The 25,359-nt window shown below is 57.0% G+C and overlaps 1 protein-coding gene across 1 annotated transcript; it reads right to left on the minus strand.

The window, feature by feature from the left end:
• Nucleotides 1–216: 216 nt before the first annotated feature.
• Nucleotides 217–24,975, minus strand: CCDC92 (coiled-coil domain containing 92; the record flags this gene model as incomplete). Its single annotated transcript, XM_080717547.1, has 4 exons — nt 24,827–24,975; nt 3,927–4,073; nt 3,699–3,740; nt 217–947 (listed from the first exon to the last, which is right to left on the minus strand). The coding sequence occupies exons 2-4, from the start codon at nt 4,054–4,056 to the stop codon at nt 217–219; spliced, it is 903 nt and encodes a 300-aa protein (XP_080573673.1). The 5' UTR covers nt 4,057–4,073; nt 24,827–24,975.
• Between the last annotated feature and the right edge of the window lie 384 nt (nt 24,976–25,359).

Genomic DNA, 25,359 nt, shown 5'->3' on the forward strand with positions numbered 1-25,359 from the left:
AGGCCGAGGTGAAGGTGGAGTCGCTCTGGCTGCTGGCTTCGGGCGGGCGAGAGGGTGACTGCCTGCTTTGCCGTCGATCCCGCGTGGCTGCAGGGCGAAGCGAGGCCGAGCGCTTGGTGCCATGGGTGGTGCCTCGTGGGGAGGAGGGCTGGCATGCTCGGGCAGGGGAGGGGCGCGGCGCTCACAGTGCGAGGACAGGCCGCGGGCGGGCGGCCGTCACACAGTTCTGTCCGTCCCTGAGTGCTTGCGCGCTGCCTCGTCTCCATTGACCTGGTCCACGGCCAGCGTCTCCACCTCAGGCTGGGCCTGCGGCGGGCTGGCGTGGTGGATGCGGTGCGCCACGCCCACGTGGGCCTTGTGCGGCTGCCCGCGGGCCGGGGCGATGGGCGGGATGACCAGCGGCCGCTCCTTGACCAGCTGGGCCTCGGCCGACTCCCGGGCCAGCAGGAACGGGGTGGGGTCGGGCATGGCGTCCACCGGCTCTCGCAGGAGGAGCTTGCGGCTGTCGGCCCCAAACCTGTAGACCTCCTCGAACTCGGGGTGCAGCGGGGCCGACAGGCTCTTCTTCATGCGGCGGCGCGGCGTCTCGGGCAGCTTGTCTTTGGGCGGCGCGGGCTTGTAGGCGGCCAGCGCGGGCCCGGCGTCGGGGCCGCCGGCGCTCAGCAGCCTCTTGCGGGCGGCGTGCAGCTGCGCCGTGAGGTAGGCCACGGCGCCCGCGCGCTGCTCCAGCTCGGCCGACAGCAGGCTCAGCTTGTGGCTCTTCACCTTCAGCTCCTCCAGGTACTTCTTCTCCCGCTCCTTGATGGCGCTCTCCAGCACGGCCACCGCCGCGTCCTTCTGCCCCAGCTCCCGCAGCAGCTCGCTGTTCTCCTGCTCCTTGGCCCGCAGCTGGCCCTCCAGCTCCTCGCAGCGCCGCCGCAGCACCGCGCTCCGGGGGCTCCCGTCTCCTAGGAGGGCGAGAGTGACACCGGCGTTAGGGTCCAGTGGGCCCGAGAGGGCCGCCCTGCGGCTCGGGGTGTTAGGAGATGCCTGGAGCGTTCAGCTGCCGTGTGCGAAACGCGTCGTGTGGATTCGGTGTTTAGCAATGCCTGCTACCTTCCAAGCACTGTTCTGAAACCGAACCGTCAGAAGACTCCTCGCGTCTGGGGGAGGCCAGGCCGGGCCCCTGCACCTGTGCCGGGCTCCCCTGGCCCTCTCTGCTCCTTGCGCCGCCGCGCCCACCAGGCCGCCCTGTGTTCTTCCCCTGACCCCAGCACCCACACCCCTCCTGCTGGCCTCCCACCCTGTGGGCCCTGGCCATCCTCCCTGCCCCCACAGTAGCAGCCCGTGCGCTCCTCTGTCCTGCACCCCGGGCGCCCCCCTCACGCCTCTTTGTGGTGAGCACCCCGGCTGGCCAAGCCCCACTCCCTGGAGCCCGCAGCAACTGCGCCTGCCCTGCGTCTGCACGTGCACGCGGGATCCGTGGGTGGTGCCTGCGTGGCAGAGCGTGTGTGCGTGTGGCAGCAAAGGCCTTAGAACCCACGAGCACAATGCTGTCCCTGGGCCTAAGAGCACTGGACTGTGGAGTGAGCTGCAGAGGTCGGAGGGCGACAAGATGGCGCCTGCAAGAGCCCGGGCCGAGCCCTGCTAGCCAGACGCTGGCCTGAGCGGCTTCGGACTCTGTGCTGGACCCCCGGCCCCTGTTGCTCCCCAGGCCTCCACCCTACTCCCAACTGCCCCAGCAGCCTGGTTCCACCCCCAGCAGGCTGATGGGGGCTGGGACACCTGGTAACAGCCTCCCCATGGCCTGCAATGGGCACCTGAACGCCCCTGGGAGCCGGGTGGGAGCTAGCACCGTGGGCACCTGTGGCTGGAGATGGGTGGAGGTCAGAGACGCCCCCCTGTGTGCCGGGGAGAGGAGAGGGCCGGGGCTCTGACTGCGGCGCCCTTGGGGCTGGCCTCCAGCGGCCTTTCGCCCTCCGACACCCCTGCTGCGCTGCCCTCTGCCCTCCACACCACCTCACTCCAGTGTGACGGACCCTCCCACCAGCCTTTCTAGAAGCTTCCGTCTTCCATGTATGGAGCCGGCAGCCATGGCCCCTCATCACAATCGCACCTCCGTGCGTGTGGCCAGCTGAGCACTGTCACTGCAGATTTGTGTGTGTGCTACTGGGGATTGGGCTCGGGGGCGCCCTACCTCTGAGCTACACCTCCAGCCCTATTCCATCTTTGTAAACTTTGAGGCAGGATGTCACTAGGTTCCCGAGAGCCTAGTTACAGTGCCGAGGCGGCTCTGAACCTGCGCGCGCCCGGCCGGCAGCACTCCTTCCGTTGCAGTCCCGGCCTCCACCTCAGCGCCAGCGGCGGGCCGGGACCCAGGAGTCCAACTCTCCACCTGTGCCCTGAGCATCTTAGGGCTAGGGAGACTGGGGAGCGCTGAGGGGGCGCAGTTCAGCCCCTCCCAGGGGGGCACTTTCAAACTGGCCGTGGTGCACCCGGCCATGTCACCGAGCCCTGCACTGCAGAGCTGGCCCGGGCTGGGTGCCACCGTGGACTGGCCTGGCTTGGGAGGCACTGGTGAGGACACCCGGCTTCTGGGACCTGGGCAGCGCCTCCCAAGGGCTCCCATCACGGCAGGGACGGAGCTTGGCTCAAGTCCTGCTCTCCGGCGGGCCTGGGGCAGCGGAAGTCCTGGGCCTGCCTCCCTAGGGGCCTCCGGAGGGCCCGTGTGATCTGGTCACATAACTCACCCGTAACCTGGGAGGAAACCTCGGGGCTGCGGAGGGGCTCAACCATGCGACCACTGCCGCCAGCCTGGTTGGGAAGAGGCGTGCGCCCCGCGCAGGTCTGCGCTCCGAGCTGCTCACAGGCAAGCGGCCCCCGGCCTCCCAGGCCAGCCCTGGGCTTCCCTGCGCCCGAGGGTTCCGGCTGGGGAGGCGTTTCTGGGAGCTGCAAGCCTCCAGGCTGCCGAGCGACGGGATGGCCCCAGCCAGCACTGATCCGGCTCGTCCCTGGCCGGGCAAAGCTCAGGACGCGCTGCCCATGCTGCCCCGCCCCTTTCTCACGAGGCGCAGTCACGTCCTGTGGATTTCCCACTTACACAGGGACGCTCGGTCATTTAGAGAAATCAGCAAATCCAGAAAAGCATACCAAAGCTTTTTTTTTTTTTTGTACTGGGGATCGAACCGAGGGCATTCTACCCTCAAGCTATCCTCCCGGCCCTACTTTATTTAATTTTGAAGCAGGGTCTTGCTAGGTTGCCGAGACTCTCCTGGCTGAGGCTGTCCTTGGATCTGGAATCCTCCTGTCTCAGCCTCTCTAGTGCTGGGATCACAGGTGTGCAGATCACACCCAGCTTGCAGCAGACACTCTACATCCACACCAACGAAAACAAAGCAAACTCATTCATCCCGCCACGGACAGCTGAGCCATGCAAATGTCCTGCCGTGCGTGCGTGTGCGTGCGTGTGCGCTGCGGGGGATTGAGCCCGAGGGCATACTGCCTCTCAGCTGCCCCCCCAGCCCTACTTTATTTTGAAATCGGATCTCCATAGTTTGATGAGTCTCACTGCTTGCTGAGGCTGTCCTCAAACCTGCGGTCCTCCTGTCTGGGCCTCTCCAGTAACTGGCCACACGTGACCCTCAGAGCAGAGGTCTCTCCCGAGTGTGGCAGGCATCACGGGGGACGTGCTACCAGCGCCGTGTCAGGGGAGCGCTTACCTGTCTGGTCGGAACTCTTGAGTGTCAGTTCATACGTCAAATCTAGAAAGGAAAGTTAGGCGTTACTTCTGTGACAGTGTGCTTCAAAACCGGAGCGCTCTGAGGGTGGACGGGGCTCCCGGGCTGCCGGGTGGAGGCGGGGGGCTCCCAGCGCTCCCTCCCATCCCCGCACAGCCCGACGGGGCGCAGCTGCACTCCGTCACCAGCCCGCACGAGGGCGCGGCGCACCTGTGCAGTGCTGCTGCAGCCGCCGGATCTCGGCGTGCAGACCCCGGAGCGTGCTGGCGTGCTCTCGCTGCAGGAACAGCAGGTTCTTCTGCGCGCTGTGCAGCTGGTTCTCCAGGTTTGTGGCTGCCATGCTGACATCTAGGTGACCTGCGGACACACAGACCTGCCACTGAACCAGCCCGGGGGCCTAGGAGGCCCGACAGTGGAGCCTGGCGGGGAGGCCCAGGCCAAGGCTGAGGCCTCCACTCAGGGCCACGCCAGCCCCTCCTGGCAGAGCCCACCAGCTTCGTGTCCCTGGTGTGGGGTGAGTGCACGAGTCTGGGGTCCCGCAGCCATTGCCCATGGAGCAGTGTCCAAACCCAGGCCAGACACCCACGCCCAAGCTCAGTGACGAGCCTGGCCCCGGGGCTCCCTGCAGGGTCCTGGCACCTGTGCCCACCGCATGTCCTTCGGGATGGCACCTGGAGCCAGCCAAGGCGACAGGAAGGGAGCGGGCAGAGGGGAGCCCAGGGCCACCCAGCTGTGCGTGCTCCACATCCTCTTGGGCTCGCTCCCTGAGCCGCGGGGCCCGGGAGACGCAGATGAGGATGGCGATGGTCTGGAGCGGCAGAGGGCTAGACCCTGTAGCGGGGTCGGAGGAGACGGCGCTTTGGTGACGGAGCAGGAGGGTCACTGCGACGGCGCAGGGCACAGCGTCTGCCCAGTCATGAGCTGCTGAGCGAGCTTGGGCGTCCACCCATCTCGTGTGTCGGCCAGGGATGGGGCTTGCAAGCGCGCGCTTCTGTGCAGAGGGCTGGTGCTGCCGGCCACGGACGATCTGGGCTGCGGGTTTCGGCCCTGAGCAATCCAGTTTTGTTTCTAAGTGTTGCTGGGGCTGTCAGAACATCAGGGTCTTTGCTCAAGCACCGGGAGTGTGGCCTGGATGCGGTATCTGGGCTGCGGGTTTCGGCCCTGAGCAATCCAGTTTTGTTTCTAAGTGTTGCTGGGGCCGTCAGAACATCAGGGTCTTTGCTCAAGCACCGGGAGTGTGGCCTGGATGCGGTCTCTTCTGGGCTCCCTGTTCTCGGCAGCACAGTCAGGTTCCAGGTGACTGTCCACTCCAGGGCCCGGCCCCACGCCAAGGGACCAGGCTCCTGCGCTAGGCCCGACTGCCGGGAAGGGCGAGCCTCGGCGCACTCTACTCCTGAGGCTAATCCACTGGGCAATAACTTGCTAGCAGTTTACAATGTTTTCCACATTCAGAAAATTCAGCCCTGAAAAGATGCTCCAAATTCCGTAGAGATGGGCTCTGAGGGCTCTGAGACCCAGCCCCGGGGGAGGAGGTCGGCCACTGTCCCCAGGGCTCACACGGAGAAGCCACATCGCTGACCCCGCCCCTGCCAGCGCAGGACAAAGGGCCTGCTGTCCTCCAAGGCGGTGCTCCTCCCTCTTAACGTCAGTGATGACCTAAGGGCTTCAGTTACAGCCATCTTTCCGTGTAAGCAGAGCGCTGCACTGTCCCTTAGGTCATCTGTTCTCAACCGTCCTCTGAGGGAAGAGGAAAATGCCCAGAAAAGCAGAAACCCCAGCCAAGCACCGGCGCTGCACGCCCAGCCCCAGGAGGACGCTGCCAGTCTCGGGCAGGGCCAGGTCTGATTTCATGCAGAAGTCTGGACACTGAGTTGTGGGCCTCAAGTCTCGGGTGCTCTGACACTGCTGAGAGGAAGCAAGTCCGGGGCCTCCTGGCCGGGAGGAGAGGCAGCCGGGAGAGGTGCCCCCTGGAAGGCACTGCCGCAGGGGAGCGGGCCCTCCGTGCTGCACACCCCACGTAGAGAGCACACTGAGGCGGGACACCCCCAGACTCAGAGTCCAGCTTTAATACCAGCAGCGCCTTCTGGCAGCTGGGAGAGCCAGTGCCCGCAGGAGAAGGAGGCGCATCCCTTCCTGGCAGGTGCCCCCCCTCCCCCGCCAGGACCACCCCCACCCCACCCCGGGACCACACCCACCCTCTCCCTCTCCCGTGCCAGCGGCGGGCGCCCTCTGCGGGCTGAGTCAGCAAGAGGCGAGCTAGGCAGGGAGCTGCGCTGCTCAGCCAGAGCGGGAGGAGCAGCCGCAGGCCGGCAGGGAGGGGCAAGGCCACCTCATCCTCCCTCTCCAGTCTCCAGCCGTCCTCGCCGGAGCCCACCTCTGACCCGCGGCATCCCTGGATGCCTAGGGACCAGCCTCAGTGCTGGCTAGCTGCCGCCTGTCCAGCATGGGCTTGGACCCCCGCCGGCCCCCAGCCCCTTCCCCTCCCCTGAACCCCTGCATTACGGCTGCACCTCGCTTGGCCCTGCCTCAGGGTGGAGAGCTGAGCCAGAAGCGCGCCGCACTCATGACTGCAGCGCAGCTCTCCCAGACCGCCCTGGCAAGCAGAAGGGAGTTTTAAAGCAGCCACATTTCTTGCGCTATAAGAAATGGGTTATCTTTGGGAGGAAAGGGTCTCACCATTTAGAAATAGGGAGTTTCTTTGTCCTTGGGCCATCAAAAGCAGACCTTTTAACTGAACACTAAGCTTTCAGAAATAGGGTAATAATTTTAGAATGGGAAAGCACAGCACCCAGCGCCCAGGTGGGAGCTGTGAATTAGTTATAGCGGGTTATTTTAGGTTCTAGTCATGAATAAGTTATAACCTATTCGCATCGGGCTCTCTCCCGCAGCCGCCGCCTTGTCTCCTCCGAGGCACTGACTCTCCCTGGCCGGGCCTGGGCCGAGGCAGCTCAGCATCGGCACCTGGCACCTAGGGGCTTCTTGTGGGCGATCTCTGCGCTGCTCCAGGGTCCTAGAGTGTAGGCGCTGCCTTCAGGAAGGCGAGGGCGGCTAGGAGACGAGGGCGGCTAGGAGACGAGGGCGGCAGTGACGCGGGGTGCAGGATTCCCGGAGGGGCTCCCCTGGTGGAGTCAGGGCCTGGGAAGACACCGGGCGAGGGGCGTCGGCTTGCCAATGCCTGTCTCAGGAAGAGGAGCCGAGCCGAGGCGCACCTGCCCGGCTCGACTCAGAGTGGAGAAGCGTGAGGAGGCTGGGCTGGGCGGGGCAGGGCCGTGCCATGCGGTGGGCTGGCTCCGAGGGCTGCCTCGGCCCGCTGACAGGAGCCAGGGCCGTCTGGCTCACCGAGCGCTCAGTAAAGGCGAGCTCTCTTGCCACCGCAGCCATAAACGCACCTCCGCGCGGCCTACTCGGTCTTGTGGGAGCGTTTCCTGAACACCATCAAAGTACAGAAATGGACGCGCGGAGAAACTCCAGCCCCTTCCGAGGAGGGAATGTGAGCGACCGCGTTTTCTGTCGGCCCTCCCTCTCCATTTCGCTGGGAGGGGCCGCGGAGGGAGAAAGCTGGGAAGAGGCGCCCGAGGGAGGGCAGGAAAGCCCACTTCTTCCTTTGAAAGGTCCACAGCGCTCTCTACAAGGGGCTAAAATCGGCCCGCGGCTAATTAGGCCAAAGACTGCATCCCTCACGCCGGCTCTTAGCGAGCGCTGTGCTATTCTGAATGCACGGTGGCCGAGCACACGCCTGTTTTGAGCCGCAGGGCCTGACTATCCCTACCTGCACGTGTGTTTAAGAAATTCAACGAGCAAGTGATTTGAAAATCCCTGAAAGTTGGGGCTGTAAGAAAACAAATGATATTTTTCTAAAAAGGGTAGGCAGTAAGAAAATGACCCCATAAAGGTCTTGGTGAAGACCGCACACCCCTTCAGAGTAGACACATGTGGGATGCGATGCAGGAGCAGGACTGTGGGGCTTTGAGAGTTGGACCCAGGGATCTTCTTTCTACCTTGAGCTGCTCCCAGCCCTGGTTTATTTTGCATTCTGAAATAAGGTCTCACTAAGGTGCTGAGTGCCTCAGTAAATTGCCAAGGCTGGCCTCGAACCTGTTATCCTCCTGTCTCAGCCTCCTCAAGTGCTACAATACATTACAGGTCTGCGCCACCATGCCCAGCTTGCAACTGTCTTCTAAAGAGGCAGAAATCTTGTTTACTGATCATTTTTCAAGCATTATAATTTTTTTTTCAGTACTGGGGATAGAACCCAGGGACATTCTGCCTCTGAGCTATACCCCAAGCCCTATTTGTTTTTATTTATTTTTTGCAGATCTGGAGATGGAACTCAGAGGCATTTGACCTCTGAGCTACACACCCTGCCCTATTTGTTTTTTTGTGTTTTTTGGTGGTACTGGGGTTCCTGGAAGCCCTTCTACCTCCGGGCTACACTCCCAGACCTATTTTATATATCTGAAACAGGGTCTCTTACGCCAGCACGGCTGGCTTCGAACCTGCGCGATCCTCCTGTCTCCGCCTCCCAAGCGCGGGGATTACAAGCGTGCGCCACCACGCCCGGCTCTACCCTGCCCTATTTGTGTGTGTGTGTGTGTGTGTGTGTGTGTGTGTGTGTGTGTGTGTGTGGTACTGGGGTCCCTGGAAGCCCTTCTACCTCCGGGCTACACTCCCAGACCTATTTTATATTTTTATTTGGAAACAGGGTCTCTTAAGCCAGCGCGCGCGGCTGGCTTCGAACCTGAGCGATCCTCCTGTCTCCACCTCCCAAGTGCGGGGATTACAAGCGTGCGCCACCACGCCTGGCTCCTATTTTTTTTTTTTTATTCTGAAAAAAGGTCTTGCTGAGTTGCAAAGACCTCACTAAGTAGTAGCTGAGGCTTTCCTTGAACTGAATCCTCCTGTCTCAGCCTCCCAAATGCTGGGATTACAAGTGTGTACCACCACGCCTGGCTAAGCATTTTTTTTTTAACCTAACAAAGATAGCCGTGGCTATGAGCCTGGTGTGGGAGTCAGAATGTTGGGTGTGATGTGGCCACATTCGAGCTGCAAACCCGCGAAGCCTCACCTGGCTCTCTATAGCCAGAGGCGCAGTCGGAGTACCTGGGACGGAAGACATGAGATGTTGCGGATATAGCATTCGGCAGGATGTCTGGCTGCGTTCAGCCAGTGAATGAACCGAATTTAGATTCACCCAAATATGGAAACCGCGGCTGGAACAGTGTGCTGGCCCGTCCTCTGGCTGGGCGGCAGATGTCTTAATAGGTATGTCTCAAAAGGCCGACAAAGGAAAGCTCCAGGAGGAACGACCAACCAACAGAACACACAGAACTCTTATCTTCTGTAAGATACCCACCACAAACAGTACCCTGAGATGAAATAAAATAGGGCTGGGAGTGCAGCTCGGAAGTAGAATGCCCCTGAGTTCAATCTCCAGTACCACACACAAAAAATGTTAAAAAAGTTGTATGTATAATATCACGTTTTTTTACCTTTAAGGAGTGACGAAACCTAGAAAGATACATACTAAAGTATTAAGTGTATCTCTAGATGGCCAACTAAGGCTGACTGCGTATGCGTGTTACACGGTACTGAACCCAGGGGCATTCTACCTCTAAGTGACACCCCGGCACTGTTTCATTTTGGAACGTGATTACACTACGTCACAGAGCTGTCCTTCCCGCGATCCTCCTGGCTTAGCCTCCTGGGTGCTGGGATTACGAGCGTGCGCCACCACGCCCAGCTGATTCGTACTCAAAATTCTATTTTGGTCCTACTTCAGCTTCTTTGATAATGCACGTATAGAGATGACATAGGAGAAATTATAAAGGAGCTTCTCCTAAAATTAATCACTAGGCACCCACCAACAACGTGTTAATATACATCTTCATAATATCATTCCGGGATAATCTGGGATTGCCAGGATTGTAATCAATTTGCCACAAACAACAAGAATTAATAGGAATGCAATTTGTGCAAAAGCTACAGGTTCGTGTCCCCACAACCCGCAGAAAATGACAGTGGTGTGCGCTCAGGTCTCCCGGCCCCAGCATGCTGCGTCCTGGAAGTCTCTGGCATTCCTATCCTGAGCTCCCAGGCCCGTCAACGATGCTTGAGACACCGAGCGCACAGGCTGGCGTCAGGCTGTGGCGGCCGTGACTGGAGAGGCTGGCAGGACCTGGGAGTCGGTCCTGGTGGGAGGCCTGCGGGACGCCTTCCTCCGTCGTGTCCCCGCACTCTCGTATGGGCTTCTACTTAAAGACCACGTCCAGCGTCTGTGCACCGACAGGGACTGGACCGCTCTGAGTGGAAAAGTCCCATAAAGAAAGCACGCAGCCGGGCGTGGTGGCGCACGTGTGTCATCCCAATACTTAGGAGGCTGAGACTGGAGGATCACAGGTTCGCAGCCAGCCTCAGCTACTTAGGCCCTCCACAGCTTAGTGAGACCTCACTTCAACATAGAGTTAAAAATAGGGCTGGGGGTGTGCTCGGAGGTAGAATGCCACTGGGTTCAATCCCCAGTACCGCACAAAACACACACACACACACACACACACACGGATAAGGTGGGCTGCCCGGGGTGTGTCTAGGCAGGCTGCACGGGCTAAGATGGACATAACACATGGCACCTGTCTGGCAGCTCTGGGCCTCACAGAAAACAGATGCAGCCGTGGCAGAGGCCCTCCCCAGGCCTCAGGGCCAGGAGGGGCTGCCGTCCAGTCCCGGGCTTGTTGACCACGCTGTCAACCCGGCACTTCAGGTTCAAGCAGACAGAAGCGGCTCTGCGGGAGGTGGCGGTGCCCGGCCTGGCCGCTCTCCCGCGTCCCCCCTGCTCTTTCTGGGCAGCGCTCAGGATAACTGCCCTGTGGGAATTGCCCGGAGACCTTGTCTCATAAGCTGGAGACAAAAACATTTGCAGCTTCGCAGAAATGCTATTTGTGCACTTCTAATTTACCAGGCTGACCACGAGCCACCAATCTGAGGACGTAAACCTTACAAGTTCCTGTGCAAACGCTTCTACCTCTGTTTCCCTCTAACGGAAGGGCAGACATGCAGGGCATGTCTAGTCACGGCTTCATTTCTAAACGTGACCGCGACCAGCACAGATGTGGCCTGCGCTGGTGACGAGGGCGCAGCGACCCCGGAGGCCGGGCTCACTCTTCACACCGATCAAACAGGAAATCTCTCTCAGCAGCGCTGGGTCAAGAATACGTCTCCCTTGCTTTCAACCTCCGCGTGCTCTGCCAGGCCCACCACTTCTCCGGCTCACCTGACGCCTTCTGTCCATCCTGCCGGCTTGGAAGGACAGGGCGTTCAGTAACCGGCGCCCTCGACATCTCAGTCTGGCCGTGCTTCTCCCTTATCACTTATAAAAGGTAAAATAACGCTTTCATTAGCCCTAAGACAATGGCGTTAGCTACGCCAGGCATCTGAGAAGAAGGCTGCCGGTGACAGGGAAGAGAGACTTTGGCGATGTAGCCAAAAGAGCTGCGCCGTCCCAGATGCAGGGCACGTCACGGCAGCCTCGGCAGCGCAGCCAGGCGCCCAGCAACTGGGTTCAGCCCCACACCACAGACAAAATGACTAAAGACCTCTGAGACATCAGAGCAGCCCAAAGACGGCCAGCACGGCGGTGACGGGCCAAGGCCGCAGCGCGCCATGACCACACACCCTGGTCGTCGCCCGTGGGAGCTGGCTTTGCTGTTTTTGGGGTCCTAGGGATGGAACCCGGGGCACTCTACCTGCACACTATTCCCCTGCCCTATTTTTTATCTTTGAAACAGGGTCACACTGTGTTGTGCAGGGCCTCACTAAGGAGCTGAGACTGGCGAACCGCACTCCTCCTGTCTCAGCCTCCCAAGTACTGGGATTACAAGTGTGCGCCATCACACCTGGCTAGGGGGACCTTTTTTCTTCTGCGGGTCTGGGGATGGAACCCAGGGGCATTCGACCTCCGAGCTACACCCCCTGCCCTATTTTTTATTCTTTATTTTGAAACCAGGTCTCACTGAGTTGCAGAGGGCCTCACTAAGTAGCTGAGGCTGTCCGCGAACCACGATCCTCAGTCTCAGCCTCCCGAATGCCGGGATTACAAGTGTGCGCCACCACGCCCGGCTAGGGGATCCATTTTTATTGAGCATTTTGGTTTTTTAGAACAACACAGCTCAAGTGAATACCAGGACAGGCACAAGAAGATAAGCTTATCCTTTCGGCAGACATTTACCATTTCCCCAGACCTCCGTCTCCGAGGGCTCTCCTGGACGGCTTCAGCGCTCCACTCACAGGTCCTCGCACATTCGGCTGTCCATCAAGTGAGCCGGCGGCCCCGCGTGGACCGCACGCTCCTTTAGAACTGCCCTTCCGCGAGCGACCCGCGCCGTGGAGCGTAAAGGAGGCCCCTCTGCTGGCGGCACTGCTGACTGACTCCCGGGAGATTCCTCCTCCTCACAATCGCACTTTGTTGTGTCAGGGGCAAGAGAAGGCGCAGGCATGGAGATTCCAGGTCTTTAAGTTCGGGGGGGAAAAGAAATCCCCAACACCTGCCCAGGAAGAAGTTCTGCAGTCCAGCTGGTGCAGCGGCACGTGCCTAGAATCCCGGTGCCTGGGAGTCCGAGACAGGAGGATCACAGGTACGAGGCTGACCTCAGCAAGTTAGCCAGACCCCATTTCAAAAGTAAAAGGGCTGGGTGTGTGTCAGAGGTAGACTGCCCCAGGGTTCAGTGCCTGGTACCGAGAAGGAAAAACCCCCAAACACATCCAGAACATATAAGCACCAGTGGAGGTGGGCGGGTGAGGAGGAGGTGGGGAGCAGGTAGTGCTGTGCTGAGTGACTCTAGCGATCGTCTTAGAGAAACGCGGCACTAGTACCTTAACCACGGCACAAAGAGAGAAGATTAAGGAGGAGGACAGCTGTGTTTCTCTGGCTATGGATCAGCTCTTGGAGGAGAGGAGCAGCTGGAGCGGGGATGCCAGGCCTTGTCCTAGGCTTCTCCAAGCCTGGGGTGCAAGTCGCACCCGCCCGTCCCCGGTCAGGGTCACGGCTGCTCACCTGTGCATCTATTGGTCATTTCCCCCTTTGTTGGGTTTTCTCGTTTTGCTGACTCTTGACCTCGTGTTCCCACAACAGGGCTAATTATGCCACACGCTAACTATGACTTGTCCAATTTCAAAACGTGCTGTTCCAAGGGCCCCGAAGCCCAAGCCCGGGGACCATGCGAGTGGCCCAGAGACGCTGGCAGCTCCGGGAGCCTATCACCACTCAAGTTGTTTTATCTTCTCATGTTTACGGCCATCGGGACAGGCTGGGCAATCGATCAGTCTTCTTTTTAACACTGTGCCTCGGGGCTGGAGATGAAGCCAACGTGTGTCTCTAGCACGCGGTGTCCTCAGCTCTGTGCTTACAAGCACTTGAGGCCGCGTGACTCAGCCACTAAAGCCCAAAGAAAACAACCTATAATTAAATGCTCCTGAGGTGCGCGGGAGCCGGGCCGAGGAGGCACCCGCCACGGCACCCACGCTCACGTCCCCGCGGTCTCCTGGACCCAGGAGGCCCGGAGGCAGGGGCCGGCTCCATTACAGCAGTGGGCCTGGAGGAAGCTCAGACTGTGTGTCGCAGAGGAGGGACAAAGGTCGTACTCTGAGGAGGAGGGCTGCGGGCCTGAAAGGACGGCAGGGCTGGTCAGGAGCGGGCGCTCCGATGAGGCTACTATAACATGAAGCAAGTCTCGGAGGCCACAGTGAGAGCCTTGAGCCATCGGGCCCAGAAAGAACATTCTGGAGAGTGGTTGAAAATAAGATTAGATGAACAGGCTCGAGTCAGATTGAAGCTGCACGCTGAGGGCTGCCCAGGAAAGCTGCACAGACAGGAAAGGGGGAGTGGGCTTCCGCACAGCAGAGGCCGGAGCGTAGTCCTTGACTGCACACGGAGGGGGGCGATGGACAGTGGCCCTGGATGGACAGCTTACCTGCCGGGCCGTGCGCTGTGGACGTCAATCCTCAAGAGGGCAGATGTCGTTACCCTTATTTTACACAGCAGCAGGCAAGCTTTAGAGGGCTCGAGCAAGTTCTCGGAAGCCCAGGTGGTAAGCGGCTGGCTGGGAGTCTTCCCAAACCAAGCTGAGCCTTGGGGCCCAGCTCTGAAGGACACGCGTGTCCTGGTGCAGCGAGCTGCTGCCACCCACTGGCACGTAGAACAGGCGCGTCCCCAGGGCAGCGCAGCTCCGGGTTCGCTTCCTAAAAGTGCTTCTCGGCCTTTCCTTGCTGGTGCTCGAAGTGGCGAGCCCTCACGTGATCTGCTTTTGTGGTAATGGGATTCTGGTGTTTATCATGAGTGCGCTGCTTATGAAAAAAAACCTCAGAATAAGAGAGCTGTTCTCCTCGAGCCGCAGGGAGCCGACAGCATCCCGGCTGGAGGCGGGCTGTGTTAAAGAACCAGCAGCTTGCGAGCCGTTCTGTGTAGAAACACGCGTAGAACCGTCAACCGTGCCCCCACTCAGGCCAAACCCCGGCTTTAGAGCCGATCGCGGGATCCTTTCAAACGTAACCATCAGCTTCTGAAACTTCACCCTTTTTAACTGGTTGTCCCCCTTGGCAACGTATCGTCTTAATAGTACAATGTTAGGATGCATCTCTTTCTTGAAGACGCAGAGACTTTGAAGGTTTTCTTGCAGCTGCAAGAGGGGCTGGAGATTCCTCTCCACACACGAGCTCAGAACAAGCGTCTATGGCGACAAATCCTTCATTTAGACACAGTTGGGCCTGGTCTTTTTCCTGTGGCTGGTGGCTGGACGGGGTGGGGCGTGGAAAGGAAGGCGGGAGCCCAAGTGGCCGGCATGGGGCTCCGCAAGGGTCAGGCTTCTGCTGCCTGTGCCTGCTCGGCGGGCGCAGCCGTCTCCGCGATGAGTATTACTTGCCTCACACGGTCTGCGTGATCATTGTTTTATGGCTGATGCAAGGTACGGTGGCCTTTCTTCCCAAACCCGAAGCATTATCATAAACATTTCCTCATTTGAGACAACTGTCAGCAGAATTACGGGAGGCGTGGGGAACCCCCTCCTCCAGGTGCCTCTGATCTCGGCAGGGTGACTGCGTAGGGGAGACACGGGGGGCTGCTCAGCACCTCGTGTGCACAGGCAGGCAGCCCCCAGGAGCCCTGCGCTGCGGCTGAGAAGCCTGAGCCGGAGCTACCTAGAGTGAGGTCCCTTCCTCTTGCCCTCCTGGGTTTCCTGGTCAACCGTGGGTGTGCACAGCTTGAGGGGGGCGAGGCCAGGCCCTGACTCTTAGCCTCCTCCATAAAACAGCTCCTGATCCTGGAGAAAAAGGAGCCATGAGAGGAAAGGCCACAGGACGCCAGGAGTGCCCTCAAGGCCGAGCCCCTTGGGGGGCAGGCGCGGGCACCAAGACAGCCAGCCCTGCTCCTCCTCCTGCTTCTCCTCCTCCTCCTCCTGCTTCTCCTCCTCCTCAGCATCGCCCTTGCTAGGAAAGGCTGCACATCAACTCCAAGCTGACTACAACTTCAAGAATCCCCTCCCCACTTTCTGATAGAGATTTTGTTTTGCCTGGATAGACACTAGAGCAGATGGAGAAATGAAGTGGGTGCGTGCAAGAGGGTTCTGGAATCCCGAGTGAGGACCAGGATTATGGTTTTTCAAAGGTGTGCCTTTTTTTTTTTTTCCGGGTTTGGGGCTGGAACCTAGAGGCATTTGACCTCTGAGCTACACCCTCTGCCCTATTTTTTACTCTTTATTTTGAAACAGGGTCTAAGTTGCGGAGGCCTCACTAAGTAGCTGAGTCTGTCCACAAACCGCAATCCCCTGGTCTCAGCCTCCCGAATGCTGGGATGACGAGCGTGCACCACCACGCCCGGCAAAGGTGCGCCTTTCTGGAGCGGAGCCACTGAGATCACCCAGGTGGGCAATTCCGTGGGAGTGCTCCCATCTGGACGGGGTGAGTCCCCAGGTGGGCAATTCTGTGGGAGTGCTCCCATCTGGACGGGGTGAGTCCCCAGGTGGGCAATTCCGTGGGAGTGCTCCCAATCTGGATGGGGTGAGTCACCATGTAACATGCTTAAAGGCTTCAACACGGCTTAAATACAGGGGGATTCCAGTTGTTAAGGCGATCACTCATCATAAACTTTCAAAAAATTTTAAAGAGTCTCAAGAAATGAAATTATGCCCCCAAATTCCTAATATTTTGCATATTAGTAGCACCTTAAGGAAAGCTTCCCAGGCTTGGAAGCACTGAAGCACAGGCTTCCGGGTCTCTGGGAAACCCTGCTTACAAGGAAGAGCCATAATTTCAGGTTTGTAATTTACACAAATAAAAGAGAGAAGTTCAAGAAATTAGTGTTGACCTACTAAGTCTTAAAGTTGTTTTCTACTTGGAAAGGTCATTTTCAAAGTAAAGACTATTGCTTAAGTTATAATATTCAAGTTGAAAAGTAAAACTTAAAGACCCAAGTCACAAAGCTACCTATTTTTTTTTTTTTTTTTTTGGTGGTACTGGGGTTCCTGGAAGCCCTTCCTCCTCCGGGCTACACTCCCAGACCTATTTTATATTTTTGAAACAGGGTCTCTTATGCCAGCACGGCTGGCTTCGAACCTGCGCGATCCTCCTGTCTCCGCCTCCCAAGCGCGGGGATTACAAGCGTGTGCCACCACGCCCGGCAAAGCTACCTATCTTTAAGAAAAGGAAGCCGGGCATGGTGGTACACACCTGTAATCCCAGTGCGTGGACAGCTGAGACAGGAGGATCGCAGAGTCGAGTACAGTGTCAGCTAGTGAGGCTCTTACCAACAGTTAAAACGACAAAACGGGGCTGGCCGGGCATGGCGGTGCATCCTTGGAATACTAGCATTTGGGAGGCTGAGACAGGGGGATCACAGGTTCAAGGCCAGCCTCGGCTACCACTTAGCGAGGTCCTCAGTAACTTAGTGAGACCCTATTTCAAAATAACAAACAGAAAATTGGGCTGGGGGTGAACTCAGAGGTAGAATGTCCCTGGGTTCCATCCCCATTACCACACAAAAAAACAAAAAAAAAGCAGAGGGAAGGGAGAAAGAAAACCCTTCTGTACTAGGAATGAGGGTGCTCCCGGGTAATGTAGAAGACGGCAAAAGAAATTATTAACCTCTTTTTAGTCCTCTTAAGGTGAATCCTAGTCCGTGGCTCTGGAGTCCCTCTGAGAGGCAATACGGACAGTCCACTGTCTCAGTAAAGCCAAGCCGCGCTCTCTGAGCATCTCGGCCTGGGCCCGAGGGGACACCGGGAACACACCAGTGATCACACAGAAGCCGCCCGCCCGCGGAGCTGAGGCGGGGAGGACGGACGACCCCCAAATACCAATCCATACAAAAAGTTGTGCTTATTCACAAAGGATAAGCCAACAGGAACTTCCTACACTTCTTACGCTTATAAAACAAACTGGCGAATAAATAAATAGATCGCCGGCATGGTCATTCAGAGTAGGTAAATTCAAACACAACTCCTGTGAGCTGAACCTCCACCTTTGAAAACTGCCTTTTACAAAAAATCTCAGACATTACATACTCTGAAAACCTACGCAGCTACTCCCCGTTAGTTGAGTCATGTTTTAAGGTGCTGTATTTCTCTGTCAGTGCTTAATACCAACAGTGAGATTCCTCTCCATGTACTCTCGTGGGGGTCCTGGGGACTGGCCTTAGCATTCTACCCCCAAGTTCTATCCCCAGCCCATTTTGTTTTTGTCTTGAAACAGGTTCTCACTAAGATGTGAAGGCTCGCCGGGCGTGGCGCACGCTTGTAATCCCCGCGCTTGGGAGGCAGAGACAGGAGGATCGCGCAGGTTCAAAGCCAGCTGCGCACACTGGCTTAGGAGACCCTGTTTCCAAATAAAAAATGTAAAATAAATAGGTCTGGGAGTGTAGCCCGGAGGTAGAAGGGCTTCCAGGAACCCCAGTACCACCAAAAAAAAAAAAAAAAGATGTGAAGGCTCTAAGTTGCTGAGGTCCTTGAACCGGCAATCCTCCTGTTTCAGCCTCCCAAGTACTGGGATGACAGGTGCATCACCCCGTCTGGCATGTTGGGTCTTTTTTTTTTTTTTTTTTTTTTTTTGGCAGTACTGGGGATGGAACCCGGGGGCATTCAACCTCCAAGCTACACTCCCTACCTTATGTTTTTTTATTCTTTATTTTGAAGTAGGGTCTCACTAAGTAGCTGAGGCTATCTGCGAACCACGATCCTCTGGTCTCAGCCTCCCAAATGCTGGGATTACAAGCGTGCGCCACCACACCTGGCTCTTGTTGGGTCTTTTTTAAGACTTTTTTTTTTTTTTTTTTTTTTGCAGTACAGGAGATGGAACCCAGGGGCATTCTACCTCTGAGTTACACCCCCAGCCCTACTTTGGTCTTTATTTTGAAACAGGGTCTCACTGAGTTGCAGGGGGCCTCAGTAAGTAGCTGAGGCTGGCCGTGAACCTCTATCCTCCTGTCTCAGCCTCCCGAATGCTGGGATTACAAGCGTGCGCCACCACGCCTGGATGAAGACATGCTTTTTAAGCTGAACTTAGGATGGCAAGAGTTGACATATGCTTGATAACATTTAAAAACTACAAACTGAAATATCTAAATAACATGTTGTCATTTAGCTAGAGCTTTTGGTGTGACTCCCTGTGTGGAGGGCTGTGCGGAGTCAACAAGCGTCACATGTCCTGGAGGGGTGCTAGTGGCTCCCAGGAGGCAGAGCTGGCCTGGAGGGGATCTATGCTCCACGGGATCTATGCTCCACGCAGAGGAGCCTCGCCTTTTGGGCCACCGCCCTCTACCCCGTGGGCGCCTTGCTCCGTGCCGCCCGTGTGGGGGCCATTTTGTCAGCACACTTCCCTTGGTGAGGACTGCAGTCGGTCGGGGCCATCCATGGCTGGTCACCCGCCTCGGGCCAGCCAGCCCCAAGGACAGCTGTCTCCTGATGTCCTTGCCCCTTGCCAGGTCCACGTGGAAAAGGGGCCTCTGACAACTGGCCGGCGTCTGCCACCTGACTGGCACTGGATTCCCCCACAGCTCCAAAGGGTGCCATTTTCACGCCTTGCTCTGTGCCCAAGGTGGGGGGGGCACAGGTGGGCAGGGATGGCAGGGCTAACTAGGAAGGAGCTTCCAGGCTCCCCACGCAGCTCGCAGGCCTTGGAGGCTCACCCTCCTGGTCTCGTGGGGGGGCTATTCGGACAAAGAGCTGCTTGGGGGGGAGGCATTTGTAAGTATATTCAGATTTGTTTTTATTCAAACAAGAAGAACGGTTTTCACATGCCTGTTTGGTAACATAAAGGCTGACCCAGGACTGCCCGGAAGACTCCTAAGATGCGTAGAAACCATACCCGTGAGAGGCCTCACAAAGTCTCCCACCTGTCACCCCGAGCAGAATGAGGACTCTGCAAAGGGTAAGGGGCTGGTGCAGAACCCTGGGTGTTTATTACCCACTTTTTGCCATCGCTGAAACACCCAGATCTAGGCTGGCTCCCCTGCCGCCAGCCCAGGAACTCCAAGGCTCAGTCCTAAGACTCAGCCAGAGGAAGGGTCTCCGCCTCAAGGAGAAAGAGTGTTTCCTCTCCCCTGCGGCTGAGGGCAGCAGACGCCTCCCTTCCTAAAGCAGAAATGGCAAATTGGGAATAATCAGGAATATCACTCAGCCCACTCTCCAGGGTGATTTGCATTAAAATACCAAGTTTTCTCATTAACAAGTCGTTTTTTGGGGGGAGTGGTACTGAGGATGGAATCCATGGGCCTTCTACCTCCCAGCTACAACCTCAGCCCTAAGTTGTATTCTTTATTTTGAAGCAGGGTCTCACTAATTGCGAGGGCCCCAAGTAGCTGAGGCTGGTTGTGAATCTGTGATCCTCCTGCCTCTTCTTCCCAAGTACTGGGATTGAAAGCATGCGCACCCCTCCCCGCTAAAAAGTCTTTTAAGATAACTGTGTAGCCTGTGTGGTGGCACAGGCTTGTAATCTCAGTACTTGAGAGGCAGAGACAGGAGGATCACAGGTTTGTGGCCAGCCTCGGTTACTTAGTAAGGCCTTCTGCAACTTAGTGAGAGCCTGTTTCAAAATAAAGAATTAAAAAAAAAAAAAAACAGGGCTGGGTGTATAGCTCAGAGGTAGAATGCTTTGGGTTCGATCCCAGTACTGCAAACAAAACAGAAAAAAAAACAAACAATAAAACCCTTGTGTGGTAACTTTGCAGTTTGGGGCTAGAAGCTTTAAAGTGTAATCGTTAGACTCTAAAATGGCTACTTTCTAATTGGACTTACTCGACCATTTGTTGTCCTGGTAATATTTAAAGTAGCATTTGAGCCAAGCGTGGTGACACACGCCTATAATCTTGGTATTTGGGAGGCTGAGACAGGAAGATCTCGGTTCCCCGACAGCCTCAGCTACTTAGTGAGGCTCTTTGCAACTCAGTGAGACCCTGTTTCAAAATAAAGAATAAAAAATAGGGCTGGGGGTATAGCTTGGAAGTCAAATGCCCCTGGACTCCATCTCCAGTACTGCAATAAAAAATTAATCAGCATCTATGGAGCCCAGTATGGTGGGGCACGCCTGTGGTCCCATTGCTAGGGAGGCTGAGACAGGCAGATCACAGGTTCAAGGCCAGCCTCAGAAACTTAGTGAGCCCCTAAGCAACTTTTTTTTTTTTTTTTTTTTTTGGTGGTACTGGGGTGGAACCCAGAGGCTTTCTACCTCCGGGCTATACTCCCAGACCTATTTTATACTTTATTTGGAAACAGGGTCTCACTAAGTTGCTGAGAGCCTCAGTAAGTAGCTGAGGCTGGCTTCGAACCTGTGTGATCCTCCTGTCTCAGCCTCCCAAGTGCAGGGATTACAAAGCGTGCACCACCACGCCCGGCGTAACCCTAAGCAACTTAATGAGACCCTGTCTCAAAGTAAAAAATAAGGCTGGGGTGTAGCTTAGAGGTAGACCATCTCTGGGTTCAATCCTTAGTAACCCTTCCCCCAAAAAAACAAATAGCATGTGTGATTTTTTTTTTTTTACTGAAGGAATAAATACTTGTAAGTTTTTTTGGACTGGCCAGAAAACTTGATATTCCTGTCTTTTCTTTTCACGCATACAATACAAATAGCCGAGGCATTCCTTATTCAAACAAACCTGGATCACCTTTGCTGGTGATCACATCACACCCAAATGTAGTGATGGCCGGCGGGCACCCCTGCGTGTGGGAAACACGCACGGGCTAAAGGAGGAGAGGAGCTGTTGTCCAAAGGGGTTTACATAATGCAGGACACGGGCGCAGCAGTTCCCAATGGCTTCCTTCTCCTACTTCTTCCTGGGCTCAGGCGGGGCGATGATCTCCCCACCGGCCACCCTGCCAGACCCACTGGATTCGGGGCTCAGGACACCCGGCTCCGCCCTTGGCCGCCTGGAGCCTCCCAGCCTCGCTCCAGCCCGGCAGAACTCCCGGGCTGCCTCCGCTCCAGCCGGCCTTCTTTTCAGGTCGCAGTGACCCCACCTCCTCCTCTCTTACCTCCCGCGGCTGGCAGATGCTGAGACCCTGCGGCTCACTCTGCTGGGGATGACTGGACTTTTTTTTGCTGTGACACTTGGCTCATGTTTGAGTAATAAAGTAAAATGCGGAGCAAGCACAAGAAGCATCTCTTGATCCATATCTTTAAAAAAAAAAATACTCTCAGCTATGGGGAAAAAACCCTCTGGACCTTCTATCAACTTGCTGACTCAAAAGAATAACTGACATCACTGAATTTTTAAAGAGGTTTTTTTTAAAAAAGGACTCCTCTGCTTGCTTTCCTAGAAAAGGCAATTCCTGTCTTGATTTAATGTTTATTGTAGAAGATAAGGAAAAGAAATACAAAACATAACTAAGGAGTCTTTTAACGGGGGAGGGAATGGGGTGGGAACTGGGGATAGCTAAATGAGAGCTGTGTGCACGTAATCCTCTACCATCTTGTGCGACAACAATGCACCAATCATTTTTTTCCCAGTACTGGGGATGGAACCCAGGGGCATTCCACCTCCGAGATACACTCTCAGCCCTCTTTTTTCTGTTTTGTTTGCAGTACTGGGATCGAACCCAAAGCATTCTACCTCTGAGCTATACACCCAGCCCTATTTTTTTTTAATTCTTTATTTTGAAACAGGCTCTCACTAAGTTGCAGAAGGCCTTACTAAGTAACCGAGGCTGGCCACAAACCTGTGATCCTCCTGTCTCTGCCTCTCAAGTACTGAGATTACAAGCCTGTGCCACCACACAGGCTACACAGTTATCTTAAAAGACTTTTTAGCGGGGAGGGGTGCGCATGCTTTCAATCCCAGTACTTGGGAAGACGAGGCAGGAGGATCACAGATTCACAACCAGCCTCAGCTACTTGGGGCCCTCGCAATTAGTGAGACCCTGCTTCAAAATAAAGAATACAACTTAGGGCTGAGGTTGTAGCTGGGAGGTAGAAGGCCCATGGATTCCATCCTCAGTACCACTCCCCCCAAAAAAACGGGAGAATGAGACAGGAGGATCGCAGTTCACGGACAGCCTCAACCACTTACTGATACCCTCTGCAACTCAGTGAGACCCTGTTTCAAAATAAAGAATAAAAAAATAGGGCTGGGGGTGTAGCTTGGAGTTAGAGTGCCACTGGGTTCCATTCCTAGTACGAAAAAAAAGTCTTGCTAAGGGCAGAACCAGCTTCTTAGAGCCCCGGGGAGGGGAAGCCCCTTTTTTTTACTGCCGGGTGTTCTAATTATACACAACTTTCCCCGTGACTTCAGTGGAACTCTGTCTCCCCGTAACTAGTACGCGTCTCCTTCTGTACTCGGGAATTCCGACCCCTTTGCTGCCTGACGGGCCTGGACCAGCCGAGGAGGGTCAGGATGCAGTCACTTCCCGGCCCAAAGCTTTCTGCAGCCTGAAGGAAACCTCAGAGCCGGAGAGGTGAGCGCTGCTGCTCCAGGCTGGACCCCACCTAACTGGCCCGCCGCTTCCTTCTGGCTCACTCACTCACTACAGCTTTGGTGTGTGGGGGCATAGAAAGGCCCTGGTCACTGCCCTCGAAGGAAATGCCACTCCGAATATATAATTAATCCTGGCTAATAGACACGTGTGCCCATGATGTGATAGGGTCTATTTATGGTTGACCTTGTTACAGAGAGAAAAGGATCCATGCCTTTTCTTGCCAGAAATGAGAAAACGCTTTGTAAGTATTTGCTAAGAGCATCAACACTCTAATTAACATCAGTATCGCTGCAAGTGCATCCCGGCAATTAGGTAATGATGTTAAAATCAATTTTCCAATCTATGAAAGACAAGAGTTAAGAAGCCAAAGATGAGCAATCTGTTATAAACAAAAGGTTACGTGTGTGTACTGCTAGGAATTGAACCCAGGAACATTCCACCTCTGAGCTACAATCCTGGCCCTAGTTTTTTTTTTTTTTTTTTTTTTTTTTTCTGTACTGGAGATGGAACCCAGGAGCAGTCTACCTCTGGGCTATACCCCCAGCCCTATTTTTTATTTATTTATTATTTATTTATTATTTATTTATTTTGAAACAAGGTCTTACTAAGTTGCAGAGGGCCCATAAGTAGCTGTCTGGAATCTGCAATCCTCCTGTCCCTGCCTCCCAGGTATCAGATTACAAGGGTGCGCCACCACGCCCTGGTCCCCTGGTCCTATTTTAATTTTTGTTTGGAATCAGGATCTCCTGATTCTGTAGGCTGGCTACAAACCTGGGATCCTCCGGTCTCAGCATCTCAAGTACCCGGATTACTAGTGAATGCCACCACGCCCAGCTGTTAAAAGGATACCTCTGTTTCTCGAGGCAACAATAAAAATATCTAATTTCCAAAAAAAACCCCACTATAACTATTTGTTAGACTGATACATTTAAACGTGTTACAATAAACATTTGGCACACATAATCACCCTGTTCTTTAAACTTACTGAGTAATTATGTTGCAGAGAAGCAATTCAAAGTAAGGGCTTTCCGAAGTGTATAGGTACATATGCATACAAGTACATACACAATAACAAGTCTTAAATGCCTTCTTCCAGACGTGTAACATTCAGTCCGCTAAAAGAAACACAATCTCGAAACATCTCTGAGGGGGGGAAACACTTTAAAATAGGAGCATCTCCTTACAACTCAATGACGAGAAAACGCGAGGAATTCCTTGTCTGTGCAAAGATCATTTAATAAAACCGTGACCGTGCTCTTTAAACAGACCTCAAACTTGACAGCTTTTTAAACGACGGCTCCGGCTTTCACACTCGTACAGGTTTCTGGAGATGGGTAGCCACAAAGGCGGCGGCGCATCCAGCCTGCTAGTCCGTATTTTGCCATCGAACCGACGGGCGCCGCAGACATTACGGAGCTCGGTTCCGTGCGCTCGCAGGCCACCCCACCTGCTTTCGGGAACCGGATCGGACCTAACTCGGCCGGCTGGACGCGACACAGAGCGGGTCAGCGGCGGAAGGCGAGCTACCAGAACCTAGCCTGAGCTGGGGGCGCGGCCCGCGGCTCGCAGCCAAGTCTGGGGCGCCCCTGCAGACGAGGCTCCGCTTCGGGAGTCGCAGGCGCGTCGTGGTTTCGGCTAAAACCAGAGCTCACCTGGAAGGCTGGCCAGGGGCACGGGGCGGCGAGGCGGGAGTACTTACAGCGGAGGCTACCGAGGCGCCGGCGAGGCCGCTTAGCGGGGAAGGTCTCTAGCGTCCAGAGGGCGGACAGAGGCGCTCGGCCGGGCGCGGGCTCCTCCCAGCATCCCGGCCGCCGGCCCGGTGCACCTGCAGTGCGGCTCCCGGGCCCGCGCGCGGCCGGTCCTCCTCCCCAGCCCGGGTGTCCAGCGCCGCCTGCCCGCCAGGGGTCCCCGCGCCGCCCGCCGCGCCGCCGGGAGCCAGCGGGGCAGGCCGGCGCCGGGCTCCGCCTCACCTGCTGCTCGGGCGGCGCTCGGGGCCGCGGCGGGCGGGGAGGTCGGCGCCGCCCGGGGCCGGCGAGCGCCCGCGGTGCACGCTGGGAGCGGCGCGCCGGGGCCCGGCCGCGCTGAGCCGGCGGCGGGAGCAAGGGCGGCGAGGCGCCGGCGCGGCGGCGGTGAGCGCCGGAGGGGCGGCGGCCGATCGATACTCACTCGGCGGGGAGGGGGCGACGCCCCGCTCCCCGGAGCTCTGGCGGGGCGGGGGCGCGCAGGAGAGGGAGGGAGGAGGGAGGGCGGGAGGGCCTGGCGGGTGGGACGCAGGCGCACTGCTCAGGTGCGGCCGCACTGCGGTTGCCCTGGGTAACGCGGGGCGGGGCGCGGCGCGCGCGCGTGCGCAGTGGGGCGCGGCGGCGCGGCGCGCCTGCGTGCGCCCGGCTGCGGGGGTGGGGGGGCGGCCGGCCTCGCGCGTGCGCACGCGCCGTCCCCCGGAGGCGTCTGGGTGTGCGCGGCGCGCGGCTCGGAGGCGCACCTGTGAGGTGGCGGCGGCCGCGGGCGGGCGGGCGGTGGGCGCTCGCAGCCCGCACTCGGAGTGAGTTCCGCGGCCCGGCCGCGCCGTTCGCGTGTCTCCGGGGCCGGGGGCGGCGGCGGGGAGCGGAGCCCCCGGGGCGCGCGGCCTGGCGCGGCGGCCGGCCTGGCGCGGGCGCGGGGAGGGCGGGCGGCGGGGCCGGCCGGCCCATTGTTGCGCG

Source organism: Muscardinus avellanarius, assembly GCF_963383645.1.
Source record: "Muscardinus avellanarius genome assembly, chromosome: 21".
In the NCBI taxonomy this organism is placed as follows: Eukaryota; Metazoa; Chordata; class Mammalia; order Rodentia; family Gliridae; genus Muscardinus; species Muscardinus avellanarius.